Below are 14,736 nucleotides of genomic sequence, written 5' to 3'. Positions count from 1 at the left end.
ACGACAATCGTGTTCTCAATTTTTGAGTTTCTTATAATTCAAAAATTTGTATGTGTACGGCAATACTGTGAATAGATGCTGGTCTGAAATGTAAAATAACAAAACTTCGTTGCGGACAATGGTTTTTTTCACACTTAAAAACTCCTAAATTCATTTTTCGTAGGGGGGCTTCGCCCCCTGAACCTCCCACCAGAGGAGAGACCTGACCAGACCCTTGCCGCGATAAATTTGCCTCACTAGGATATTATCTCAAGCTACGCCCCTGACCTCTTGCCATTACTAAGAAAATCTCTGAGCTGGTTGTTCGATTTTACTGTAATATAAGTTGTACTTGTAAGAATAAGTTTATGACACCATGAATTAATTAAATCGTAAGAATAAAGGGAGCTAATCTACACAGGAAAAATGTCCACATGTGTGCAACATGTGTTAAACATATATTTTACATATATATTTTACATGTGTAAAACACATAAAAAGAGCACACATATATAAAGTGTTTAATTTCACACATGTTTAACATGTGTTTAATATGTGTTAAACATGTGTGAAATTAAACAGAGCATATTTTATATGTGTAAAACACATATTCTACATGTGTAATATATGTGTTGCATTTTATATATGAAATTTATATATAATTTTTGTTAGCAATTTTCAATAATAAAGGTACATCTTTACTTAAGCTTTCATTTAAAATATATTACGTACAGTGTGCTTCATATTGCAAACTATTCCTTGATATCAATGTATAGATCATCAGTATACTATTGCAGATGTATACCAGGCATATAAAAAAAATAATAACAAAAACTTCATTAATTTGTTCTCAGGAGTTTATTCTTCATTGCCATCTTACAATTCATTTCTCTCTTCCTTGTTCCTGTGAATAAAAAGAAAAATTACACATACATAATTATGTATTGATTTTATTTCATATTTAAAACCACTAGTTATTTTTTTTTCATGTCTCGATCTGTTTTACAGTTTACATTGTGCACTCGTTACACTATCCAATGATATTACATTATATAGATTCAATACTAGAATTCATACAGAAATATATTAGAAAAGTACCTGGTAATCTAGGTCCGAATATGTATTAATATTGTAAAAGTGAAATCACAACAAATCTTTTAACTTACCTCTTGGTAACCCTTGATTCTTCTTTCTTCTTTTTCCCGCAGAAGTCCCTTAGATGTTCGGTCTATTGTCTCTTTTATTGATGCATAGAACTTTGGTGACAGAAAAAAAATCACAAGTTAATATTTTGTCATGGTATATTTCATAGAATGAAGATATAAATTAAATTGTCATTAGAGAATCAAATTTTCATTTTAATTTAAATACATGTATTTCTCTATTAGAACTTACATACAAGTAGTTATTACTATATACAATCATGTATATAATATAATTATAATTCTCACCTTTAAACTCTGGCCAGAACTTCTAACATTCGGTAAACTTTTTCATTGTTAAGAATGCCCTCTGAAAAAAATGAAGAAAAAATAAGCGAAATTCTTTGATAAAGTATCATTCAATAAATAGTTCTATATATTTATACACATGTACATGATGCACTTTATTTGTACATAATTATGTTCAAAAGAAGGGACTGGTTGCATGTTAAGATCAATCATTTGATTCATTAGCCAATAGTATCCATACATTAGATCCGACACTTTTAAGATGCCTAGTATTGTTGATTTTTATTCTTATATTAGTATATCATACACATGATATTACAAAATCAGACTTACAAGTGCTACCGTCATCTTTTTCCTCCTTATGTCCACAGGACTCTTTCCTGGTGGAGTGAATTGCCTGTACAAATAATTGCACAGGCCATCCAGGGATAATTGTTAGAAGTGCTGTTGATTGTTAAAAACCAACAGCAATTTTATGAAGTCTGAAATAAGAAATAATAAAACAAACAATTTTCATGCTGTCATCAGAGGATACCAAGCAGCTTAAACAGAATTCTGATACTACACATATTTTTGCAAAAGAACTGGCAAACTAACCTAAAAAAACTAGCCATCTCTATGTCGATCTAACTTCAACTTCCTTCTTATCAATGCACTGACCTTAGCAACTCATGTGTGGACTGGGTTCTTTCTAAAACGGTAATACCAACTTAATACAATCATCAGAGGTTTTTAAATCGGCATAAAATAAATATTGAAATTTGAGGAGGAAAACAGACATATGAAAATATTTGTTTCAAATAAACCGGAAATATTCGTTAAAGTTAGATTTTCAACACTTAAAAATTACGTTACAATATACAGAAATTCTTCATATTAACAATGCAGTCAGAACTCTACGTATTTAGATTTAATTACCATGATTTGTCACTTTTATACCAGCTGCAGTGTAGAACTCTCTATGAACTCAAGAAGAATGTCTGGATCTTGAAAAATTCATTACTTATGTCTTAGGACTTCCTGACCGACCAAATATTGGTAGCCATTTTCTACAAAAAAAGAAATTCCACACAATAGTTGTATTTATACAATAAGTTGCATATCTTAGTACATTGCAGGTATATTAATGCATGTTTAATAATTTAAAAAAAAACCCACTTAAAACATGACATTTAGAATTAATATGAAAATTGCATTGATTTTCTTTTACAAAATTTAAATCATGAATACTTTCAAAAGAAAGTCAAGCAATAGTTTTGAAGATAAAAATCTGAATTTTACTTATAATACTTACAACTGCATAAACAGTTTAGAGAGACATATCCCTGCTATTCACTGGGATAGTTTAGGTGACCTGTCTGAAAATAAAGTGTGTTTAAATTAGCATACAATAAGAACTCACTTAATATATATCAAGTAACCAACTGGACATTTTAGCAACTTGTTGCATAATAAGTAACATTTTAAACAATCAATTTAATTTTCAGTTTTGATATATCAACAACAACAACAAAATTATATAAAACTTTCGACTTGCTGCTTTAAGTTTTATGGAATACCTACTCGTTACTTTGCAACGAGCTTTACTCTAGTTTATTCTACTTTCACTTTTCAAGATTGAAATGTGTCTGATCTAAATAAAAATGCATTTGATAAACATATATTTAATGTTGGCTTAATTTTTAAGCATTGTTCTGTCTATAAATGTGCTTTTTGCCAGCTACAACTGCTTAATTTAAGCTTTGTGGAAAACGTTTACCGACAGACCTACCGTTTACATATAGCAGATGTAGTATATACCTTTATGTGTATATATACATTAAATAACCGTATTTGCCTTTACATTTCATCTTAAAACTTTCATCAAGTTCACCTAAGTAGATTGGATCAGCATCAATCGTTTCCAATACAGGTTTCTTGTTTTCAACCCGAATTTTCCTGGGAAACACAAGCTCTGAGCTACTTTTCGCGTTATAAGATGACTAGGTTGCTACCAGCAATATTCATATATTTTTACAATACAAATAAATGAATAAGAATGATTGATAAAACTTACCTTTAGCCTCAAATCGAATATCTGCAAATGATTCAACATCTTCTGCTTCCGTGACGTAAAAAATGACGTATGATTGCAAACGACAAAATTAAAGCCAATCGAGATATAACTCCGGAATTGGTTAACAAATAAATTTTTCTGTAAGTCAGTCGGCAAAGGTTTGTTAAATAAATTTTATTTTTACAAGTATTTACTAATAAATGCATAAATATAGGTGAAAGTCATGAAAATGAATAATAAATTAAACATTTTTTTTTCGTGAATGTGTTCTTTTAAACATGTATTGAACATATATTATTTTACATATGTGTTAAACATATGTAAAAAACTCAACCTCTCTCGCCCAAAAATTCTTTGTTATGATCACAACGTTGACAATGGTGCAAGATATAATATGTGTAATTCTTGCTGCGCTTGCCCCAACGAAAGCACCGTAAAATAAAATTTCTTGTTTGTGTAAAGGGATTGATCTTTAATATTTTATGTGTTTAAATATTGTTAAGACTGTAAACATTGCAACATTTTAAATAACCCCCTACCAAAACTAAAGGAAAAAGGCAAGTTATATGAAATAACACACACCAAATATCACACAAATTCATAACAAATGACTTTGTTGAATCAAAGTTGAATAACGTTTACTAGATACATTTTTTGGTATCCGTTTTAGTTACTTGTTAAACTGACCGGAAATGTAATGTTTAGCATGCCTTGCCTTAACCAAGAACACATCCTTGTCTTTTCCTGTACAAGCATTTCAATAAACAAACTTTTAACATTTATATACATGTATACTATGTAACGTCTCTCTATTAACTACAAACTTTTCACCCAAGCAGTAGTGTCCAACAAAGGTAAGTTTCTTCACATTTCTTTTGTTTAAAAAAATATCTCCCCAAATGCATTATATACAAGTTTCAAAATTAAATATCTATATAATAAATATTTTCAAGCTAAAACCATTCAATTCATTTAGTGACACTCAACAAAGTGAATGTAAATAAAGTTGATCATGAAAGAAATGGTCTTTACCAGCTTGGTTTTCTCTTTGGTTCAGGCACGTAGCATCAGGGGGGGGGGGCAGGGGGGCCTGGCCCCCCCACTTTTTCTCGCAGCAACAAATTGTTGTTTTCTCTTTTCAAATTGTTTTGATTATCCCCAGCAAGAGAAATCCAAGTTAACAGCAACAATATTGGTTATCTAATATGTTACAGACTCACTGTGTCATGAACTGTATTTTTTCAAGCACAAACTATTGTATGTTTCACGGTGATAACGAATGAACGACCGTGTTAGGCTTCAGCGTTTGGAATCAAAGGCAGAAAATCAAATCTTAGAATAATACCAGTACTGGCGTAGACTAGACTTTCTTATTATCTGTTTGTTAAAAATTGTTTGGATACAATTTTCCACGAGTATATTGATTACTGATACGTAATACATCGTCGAGCTTGATTGCGTTATTTCTATCCTTCAACATGATTCATATGGGCTTTCATTACCGTATATAGCTCTTACTTCTTGTCGTAGAGGTCCAATAATTCAGATTAGAATAAAAATGTGCGTTATTATTCAAATACAGCTAAGAAAATACTTGCCAAGCTAATTTTTATCTCGTTGATATTAAAATAGATAAAGAATAAGTAATCATTCTTTGAGTATTATGAGGTCATCATTTGAGTTGGGGCGTGGTCAAATCCAATAAAGCCTGAAGGGCCTTATGAAAGATTTGACCACGCTCCGACCGAAATTATTATTTCATAATATTCAAAGAATGATTCCTTATTTCTTATATTCATAAAATTTCCAATTTCTTCACTTTAAAACAACATAAATTATAGCCACTATTTTTTAATGCAGCACATGCTATGTATTACTATGCGGCGCAGCTAATACCGTTTTTCGGCTATGCTTTAAGACACGCCCATTTTGTGGCACTCATCTTTTATGAAATTATTGGGTTTTCTGCTTCAAAATTAAATCGTAATGTTATCACAAACAAAGAAAGTGGAAGATGTAAATATTATTTACTAAAACCAACTCCCGTCAGTACTTCAGTACCTTGATAATTATTTACGACTACTTAGTCGTCCACTAATGATACAGTTTCAGAATTAAATCATTAAGGGTTAACATCCACATTCACTAATGAAATAAGAGAAAAAATTCAAAAGAAGTTTACATTTAATGATATAGTTTCTATAATTGCATTGGGATGAACTTCAACCAATAATGATACAATTAAGTATAAAATGGTACTTTTTAAAAAATTTACAGTTTTTTCATGTACCTCTTTATACATACATGTAATTGTATTATCAATAGTTGAAGTCCGACCATTAGGCAAGACCATACAAAAAAAAGATCTGTTCAAAACTCGTAAAAAACTTTACTGTATAATGCATAATTGTTTTATAAATGGATTTAATTCAATAATAATCGCAAACATATAACACAACTAGATATTAAGGATCAAAGTTAGCGTCTAAAAGAAAACAAATAAAAAAACAAAACAAGAAATCTGATGATTCTTCAGAATAATAGTAAGGTCTTCTGTTTCGAAACGGAAGACCTTAATATATTTCTGATGAAGAGGAATAACCAGCAAACTATTATATTACAAGCTTATCTTTTAAAAAAAAATGGTGAGCTAGCACTGTAGTCATAATATAACACAAAATTAGATTTCTTAGCCATTGGTTAAATTTTCTGAATCTATTTATTACTAATAGAAAGGCACAGTGGTGAACTGGAATTTTGTTGAGGATGGGAGTGGGAGGGGGAGGGTGTCTCAAATCATAATGGTGAATCTAGGAAAGCTTCACATCGGATCGGTAATGACATAACTCATTAACTGAGCTTAAATCATTCTGCATTTACAGTAACTTCAATTTTGAGATGGAAAAAAGACCAGTAGTACCAATGGTACTGTTTGATAACAAAATTTGTATCTTCTCGGACCTTTCCGGCAAGCTCGGAAAACATATCTGTGATTGTTTTACTAGCTTGAAGGTAGTTAAGAAAACTAGCTATTCATTATAATTTTAAAAATAACTTGGCATATAAGACTTAAACTACTGTTGTAGATGTAAAAGGAAATTGACATGGTACAGTTTATCTACAGTTACTGAAGTATTCCCAGAATCCCCAACCGTGAAGTCGAGCATGCGTATTCCAGTAAAAAAGGGCTAACGTAGTTGCTAGCGCTCGGAAGTGCAAGAAAAATGGACTTTAGATTCAGTATAACTAAAATGATTTAAGAGTTTTTTTCTGTTTTATTAAGTACAATTGAGAATGAGCAATGTCACAGATTACAACGAGGTTTCCAAGTCCTACGATACCGGAAGGAAGGCCGCTGATGCCCACGTGATCAAAAGCTTGATGGAACATTTTACAGGAAAGGATGTCAAGGTAGTTATGTTTTAAAATTATTACTTCCACAATGGACAAATATAAATGGGATATAAAAAATGCGCAAGTTGAGAAACCTTTGAGTTGATAAAACGCCATTTCCGGTGAAGTTATTAAATATAATCAAGGAATAAGGAATCATTTTTTGAGTATTATGATGTGATATGTTTTGGTCGGGGCGTGATCAAATCCAGTGGGCTTTATGATAGATTTGATCATGCACCGACTGAAATTATCACCTTATAATATTCATAGAATTATTCCTTATTACATATATTTATATAACTTTTGGCAATAGTACAATTAAATATTTAAATGTAATTGAGTAAACCCAGCTTGCATTTATTGGACTGTATTGTACAAAATTAATACGTAGTGTAAACATAGGTAAAGACACTGAAAACTCTAAAAAAAATTGTAAATTAAAGTTTTTCAAAACTTATCTTTGTATACATTATATCATTCATATTCTTTTACATCATCACGAATTTTTCATTTCCCCCCACGTTTGAGGCAACTCGTATTTGATACTAAATTTCATAATATCTAGGATATGGATCTCGTTGATATTGGCTGCGGGACAGGGAATTACTCGGAATACTTCATGCAGTTTGAACCGAATAGCTTGACTTTGTTTGACGCCAGTGAAGGTATGCTGAACAAGGCCAAAGGAAAGGTGACGACATCGGCATCATCTAAAACAAAGCTTTCCTTCCGTCACGTCGTCTTACCGGATATGCCTTTCCCTGAGAACTCTTTCGATGCTGGCATGATTAACTTGGTCAGTATCTTTGATTCTTAAAGACATAGACGTTTTTTCCCTTAATTCCAAATAAATTTTGTCATTAAAGTACAATTTTCATATGATGATTAGGTTTTACATCATTTGGAAGAAAATCCAGATGGAAAATCCTTCCCAAATGCAGCAAAAACCTTGAAAGAAGCATTCAGAGTCCTGAGGCCGGGTGGGGTATTGACTATCACTACCGAGACACCGGAAAATCTGGAAGGGAACTGGTTCGTGCACCTTGTCCCAGAAGCTACAAAGAGGTGGTACAAAAGGCTACCAACGCATGCGCACATTAAGAACATGCTCGAAGACGCAGGATTTTCGATGAAGTCGTCGTATAAAACATTAATGGCTTCATATTTCCCAGAACAGAGGGACCTTGAAGGTCCTTTGCATGAATCTTGGAGAAATTTAAATTCGTTTTGGGCAATTTGTACGCAGTCTGAAATTCAAGACATGGTTGAAAAAGTTACTCAGATGAAAAACGAGAACTCTCTTCGGGAATTCTTTCAAAAACACGACACAACATACAGCGTAGGCGCTCTTGAAATATTTGCAGCTCAAAAGTAACTTTCTTTTATTCCATCCGGAGCTCGAGGAACCAACGAGCTTGACATTTATTGATACATTTATAGTCTTGATAATTTCTTTTATTTTAGCATAGTGGTCAATTTTATTTATGTTTATTATATTATATCACTTGTTATTTCATTTATTGTAGTATTAAAAGTTGTTTAAAACAAACAATTGCTCCATTTTGACAGGTGAAATAAGTTATATTGTCTCTGGAAGATTGGCTATCGGAGAAGATATAAATTAGATATTAAGAAAATAAAAAATCGACGATATTAAGATTATTTTATTTATGATGTTCCTAGAAACCGAAGAAGGATTTTAAACATTAATAAACATAATAATATTAATCTTATCAGGAATTGGACAAACAAAATGTCTTCTAACATGCTACATATCTATTTTAGCATAATGTTATTAAAGAAATTGAACTCAAACGAGAAAAGAATTGCGAGAAAAGAGAGCAAATTGGGACAAAATATGGAATATCTTTTTTCCCACTGAAATTTTTTAGCAGCGCTATAATAAAAATACATGTAGTTCAATTTTAATCGATTAGCCTTCATGGTATCGTAGATTTAATTTTGTTTTATCTCACTTGCATGTTAAAAAATGTCTTATGCCATGCAGTTCAAAATAATTAAAAAAGCTGAAAACCATAATAAGGAACCTGTACAAAAATAAGTACCATTGACCTTATTTAAATGTCATGCCAGCATAAAAACCAATATAAGTGGTTTAAAATTATAAACTATTGTTTGTTGCCATCTTTAGGTTTTTTGATAATAATGATTTTATAAAAGAGAAAGTCTAGAAAATGGGTCGAGGTAATTCGATATCTTTTTTTTAAACATAACTCAAAACTTTCTAAAGATTTTGTTTAGCTACAATGCCCTTCCTAAACTGCGCTCCAATTTAAAAGTTTTATCATAAATTTATCATTCATTATAATAAATTTTCAATATGATGATAATCTGTCGAATTGTTTTGTGCTGTTATTTCTTTGGATAAAAGTGAATAAATAATCAAGGTATTGAAGAACTGACGGGATTTGAATATATAAATCACCATTTAAAAAAAACACCAAACGACGACATTTTATATTGATGGCAAATTGTTACATAGCTATATTTGAATAATTAAGCACACTTCTTCCAAATACAGACGGAAACTCCGTAAGAACTGCATGGTAAGGCGAGGCAAGCTACTGACAAACAAGTTGATAAAACAGTCTGGTTTGAAGTCATCCTTTCGTAAGATCTATGGTCGATACAAAGACCTTGTCAGCAAGTACAATCTTCCACCGGGTCGATTGCTGACTGACGTATTTCATATTACTTGTCAGTTTTTTCCCGATTACGACAAAGAGCACAAGGCAGGTGTGACCGGTCAGCAGAGGATGCTCATTCCTCCTAGGCATCTGATCCTACTGTGGTAGAACAGATTTATTACAATCTATTTCATATGTATTTATTCGTTTTTGGATTTTCGATTTTCGTTTTGTGCAGTATATTCTTAAATATTATTCATCTAAAGTTTTATTGCACGCGTATGGTTCTTTAATTTCATTAGTTCATAATATTATCCAATAAATTTGATTCTCTATTAGTATAAGTAACAGTTCAAACTAAGTAAAATTGGGCAGTATTTCATTTTCAACGACGTCGGACAATCCAGTGTATATCAGCTGCATCTTGTGGTATGTTAATATTATATTTAGTTACATAGTTCTTTCCTACCATGATAGTGATTGGGACATATTATTTTAATTGCAAGGTTTATACTTTATCGTATTTTTGCTGTAAACTTGCCATAGTAATTTCTGAAACTTGTTTGTAAGTTCTAATATTAAATTGTTACAAAACATGTTTTACAAATGAATACTGAAGTAACGGTTGCTTTTTATCAACGAAATATCGAAACTAAAACCTATTGAATGTACGTGCAAAATTGTATTTTGTCTGATGTATTTTTCTTTGTTTTTAGGTCAATGCTTTAAAACGTTTAATAAATATGTTAAACAAAACGGCTGTCTTTTGGATTTCCTTACTGCTCGGTTATGCTACCTCTGAGGTTTTCCAGAGGTGCGTGATTGCTTTTCTCTGGACTTTTGATTGAAAACCAAATTGTTCACGAATTTTTCTCCATTTTTTCCCGATCATGATATATTCCCCAAATAAAAACATTTTTCCAGATAATGATATTTTTACTGATATGACATTGGGCGCACGGCAGATATGACTTGTCAGCAGAAGATGCTTACTCCTCCTAAGCACATGATCCTACCTCTCTCTTTTTAGAGGTCGGTGTTGCTCTGCTTTGAATTTGTATTTCGTTTTATGGATTTTTGTGATGGTTGACAGTTTGTTATTGTTATTTTCTCATGATTTAATATTGAAGGATAGAATTTTACGCCCGCAATCACTGCGATACAATATGTATCAGTTATCAAAATATATCTGAAAATACTCTCGAAGCAATATTGAACTTTGGCGTAAGAATACATACATATTCGACCACAAAAATTATTCTCACCATTCAAGATAGTTGTAATTAGTTTTGAGATATTTATAAAGTAATACAATGTTTCTTAATATATTACATCGAATTTATAAATTATTTTCCAATATACTGATCGTTTGAGTATTGTTTCAATATCTGTTTCACTTCCGTTTTGCCAGAGTTACTGTATAGGAAAGTTGATTGAATTCAACTCACAAAAATGCAAATTTATCTGAAGTTTGCAATTTCGGTGCAGAGAAGTAATTTAAAATACACCATAGCCTCGAAAAACGCATATTTTGCTATTAAATGTTGATTTTACGTTAAACATTGATAAATATATGAAAAACACTTTGTAAAAAACAAATTACAATCCCCAAACATCTACCAACATCAGAACAGAGTCTTCAGATTGCAGGAATCAGCATCTCCTTTTTAAAACACTTTTCTTCTACTACTGGTCAAAGTAACTCATCAACATTTTACAGGCGAAAGAAGAAATCTATCTATCTATCTATCGATCTCTCGATCTCTCCATCTCTCTCTCTCTCTATCTATCTATCTATCTATCTATCTATCTATCTATCTATCTATCTATCTATCTATCTATCTATCTATCTATCTATCTATCTATCTATCTATCTATCTATCTATCTATCTATCTATCTATCTGTCTATCTATCTATCTATCTATCTATCTATCTATCTATCTATCTATCTCAAAGTGGGTAATGACACTAACAATTAATATTGTAAAAACTGTGTTATAGTATGCCTCCCTTGTAAGCAGCATATGAGCAACTTCGTACACCCAGTGTGTTCCTACAACGTGAAAGCGTTGAATCTAATAGATTACACCTTTTTAAATCTCTTGAAATTATATTTGTTTGTTATTTGACTTTTACAATCTATAATAATAAATGAAAATTTTGGACTCAACTTTAAGTGCTTTGACACTTTTGAATTTAAAATAAATATATTGAATAATTGACCTTGAGATAAAAGATAGGTCAAGAAAAATATTGAGAGACGTGTACTCCTTCTCAATATCATATCGTTTGAAGTCTTAATTTTAACGCTATTTAAGTTACGGCACTGAAGAAAAATGAAAAGGGAGACATAAGGTTAAAGGTCATTAAACTGAAAGTTTTAAAATCCGATTTTGTTCCTTTTTTCTTTTTTTCTTTTTTTTCTTTTTTTTTTCTTTTTTTTTTTATTGAGTTTTTCACTTTCACGACATATATACATACATACATGACTTATCTTGTACATGTATTTATATAATTATCTTGAAAAGCTTCTAAGCATATGATTATTCTATATTATACAGTTCTTATGTAGTGAAAGTAAATTTTGAGAGAGAGAGAGTGAGAGAGAGAGAGAGAGAATAAATGAAGGGGAGAGAGCAAGGAAAAGGTTTGGGGCATTGTTCATATACGAATATAAAACTTAAACCATAATCATGTGATAGATCCCTGTTCTACAGGGATACTTAAGAGAGGAAAAAAGGATAAAACACGAAAAAAGGACATCACAGTTCAAAACAAGATTGAGATGAGACACATTAAGAGACAATTTAACTATATATAGTACAGTGCTATAGCTTATCACATATATTTTGCCGATGGCTTTCATACTCCTTATATCTACAATTTTTCATTAGCATATATTTTTCAGTCAAGAGCCTTTCTATTACAACATTTTTTAATCCATGTATATTTGGATTTGTATTACTTTTGTATTTACAAGAAAAAATATATTGCTTCACAATAAGAACCAACAAGTTAAAAAATCTATAAATATCTCTATTTTTATATTTTCCAAAGAGAACTGATTGTTTATCAAATGTTATTAACAGATCAAACTGTCGCAAAATCCAGACTTCAACAGCAGACCATAATTCTTTTACAATAGTACATTCATAGAATAAATGTCCAATACTCTCTTCATCTCTTTTACAGAAAGTACATACAGGAGACTCTGCTTTTTTTATTTTGAAAAGATATTTATTTGTCGGAACAATCCTATGAAGAATTTGGAACTGTAACCTTTACGATTATTATTAAAAATTAGGATATGATTAGGGATAACAGGTCCATATTCTTTTATTATTTGTAAGTTTGGTATGTTTAAATCTTGTGTATTCAGTCTGGTCCTTACAGCAGTTCTTAAACTTGCATATTCAATAAAGTTTGTCATTGGATTTATTTGTTTCAATTTTTCAAAGCTTATAAAAGTTCCATTAATATTAAGTAAATCACTAACAAAAATAAATCTTGTATTGGCAAAGCTTTTAAAAAATACTGATTTATTGTCTACTGTGATTTTCGGATTGTACCATATATTATCATTTATAACCTGGGGTTTACTTATTAATACATTTTGCTCCTGTATTTTTAACCAGCTAATGAACACCTCTTTCCAGAATGAATTTCCCAAAGTTTTACATAAACTATATGAATAATCTGTGCCATTCCTCCATATTTCTGGGATTTTAATTTTCAGAATGGATTCTAGAAGCTTTACCCATTTTGTATCAGCCCTAATAAGTCTTTTTATCCAAGTGGATTTGAGTGCGGTAATAAAATCCCTATAATCAATCATTTTGAGACCTCCATGGCAGTAATCTTGTACAATTATACTCTTCTTTACTCTATGCACTTTACCACCCCATGAAAATTGAAAAATATCATTTTCGAAGTTTTTCAAGTAATCAGTACTTGGGTTGGGTAATGTTAGTATTAAATTATTTAATTTTGGTATTAATAATGTCTTAATGACTGTGATTCGCCCAATAGGGGTTAATTTTCTTGATTTCCATTGATTTATTAATTTTCTTATTTCTGAGAGTTTTGGTAAGTAGTTTAAATCTTCCACTTCATCTAGTGTTACTGAGAATTTAATACCTAGGAGCTCAAATGTTAAATTGTCCCAACTCAGTTTCCATCGTGAGTGATGAAATACATCTCTTGAAAATTTTTTACTACCGATCCAAACCATTTTTGTTTTTGTGAAATTTATTTGTTCCTTTTTTCTAATATTGCAAGAAAAGTTTTTAAAGCAAAAACAAGAAAAAATCAAACCGAAATTTTGCTTTTTAAAAAATCATAAATTTACCTTTGCGCTGCATATTATTTTAATTGAATAAAAAATGTAAGATTTAATTGGTATATATGTACAAGTATTATATTGTGTTTGCTGAATAATGATTGACTCAAATTTTAATCTATGTAAAAAGAACTCTACTTGGAGTCGAGGTAATCTTTATATGATGACGTAATTTGAAATTATAATTAAGAAGAACTAGGTACCGTCAGCGATTATGTATTGGATATTGAAGAATAATTACATATTCCAGTGACTTTGTATGTGATAACACTACAGACTTTGAAATGTATAGTTTAATATATTCCACTATTCTGAATATTCACTAGTAAGTTTGTTAAAAATATATAAATAAATGTGCTTAGAAATCATTTTTAAATATAATGTGGTAATCAAATACAGTTGGGGTTAATCAAATCTATCAAAAAGCTCTTCGGTCTTGATTGGATTTGATCACCACAACTAAATTCGATCACCTCATAATATTTAAAGAATACTATCTTATTTCTTACATATTTCGCCTAACACAAAATGTCAAATTATTTAAATTTTTGTGAATTGAGGGTTTTTTGTTATTTGTAAGAATGTAATTTCGTGGATGCATCGGTTTTTAGTCGGGGTCACGTGACCCCGTCTATTGGATTACTGTCAGCCGAAGTCTCAAACCGGATCGCACGCGTAGAACACATGAATTGAGTATACGCGTAAGAAAATAGTGCAGAAAGTTTTCATGCATTTCAGTAAATATGTATTATAAAACAAGCATGAACTATTTTTAAGTCCTCTGTGTATAAACAAAATTCTATTTAGAAAATAAACAAATAGTTTTATTGATCAAAATATTCTTGCTCGGGTTCAAATGTGGAATG

General features: G+C 30.8%; 1 protein-coding gene and 1 long non-coding RNA gene across 3 annotated transcripts; one reads left to right on the top strand and one right to left on the bottom strand.

Annotated features, from left to right (window-relative positions):
• Positions 1-399: 399 nt before the first annotated feature.
• LOC117692810 (uncharacterized) lies at positions 400-3,636 on the bottom strand. 2 transcript variants are annotated; one of them, XR_010708944.1, is made up of 8 exons: positions 3,487-3,636; positions 2,725-2,788; positions 2,349-2,479; positions 2,091-2,121; positions 1,764-1,912; positions 1,431-1,491; positions 1,146-1,235; positions 400-883 (listed from the first exon to the last, which is right to left on the bottom strand). It is a non-coding gene; the product is annotated as an uncharacterized lncRNA (long non-coding RNA). The 2 variants fall into 2 exon arrangements; XR_010708943.1 differs by having other exon boundaries at positions 2,028-2,121; positions 3,487-3,635.
• Positions 3,637-4,240: 604 nt separating this feature from the next.
• Positions 4,241-10,219, top strand: LOC105344577 (demethylmenaquinone methyltransferase-like). The gene is made up of 4 exons (XM_011452366.4): positions 4,241-4,340; positions 6,770-6,897; positions 7,448-7,678; positions 7,772-10,219. Exons 2-4 carry the CDS (start codon positions 6,781-6,783, stop codon positions 8,255-8,257), a joined length of 834 nt encoding a protein of 277 aa, XP_011450668.3. The 5' UTR covers positions 4,241-4,340; positions 6,770-6,780; the 3' UTR covers positions 8,258-10,219.
• Positions 10,220-14,736: the final 4,517 nt, after the last annotated feature.

The sequence above is a fragment of the Magallana gigas genome, chromosome 8 (genome assembly GCF_963853765.1).
Source record: "Magallana gigas chromosome 8, xbMagGiga1.1, whole genome shotgun sequence".
NCBI lineage: Eukaryota > Metazoa > Mollusca > Bivalvia > Ostreida > Ostreidae > Magallana > Magallana gigas.
Note: the sequence above shows the minus strand (reverse complement) of the source record. Positions and strands in the feature narration are given on the sequence as shown.

Excerpts from the sequence above, each read along its gene's own strand:
- LOC105344577 (XM_011452366.4), top strand. The coding sequence starts at position 6,781 with ATGAGCAATGTCACAGATTACAACGAGGTTTCCAAGTCCTACGATACC. Across the intron at positions 6,898-7,447 it reads TTACAGGAAAGGATGTCAAG|GATATGGATCTCGTTGATAT; the intron begins GTAGTTATGTTT and ends CATAATATCTAG. Across the intron at positions 7,679-7,771 it reads ATGCTGGCATGATTAACTTG|GTTTTACATCATTTGGAAGA; the intron begins GTCAGTATCTTT and ends TATGATGATTAG.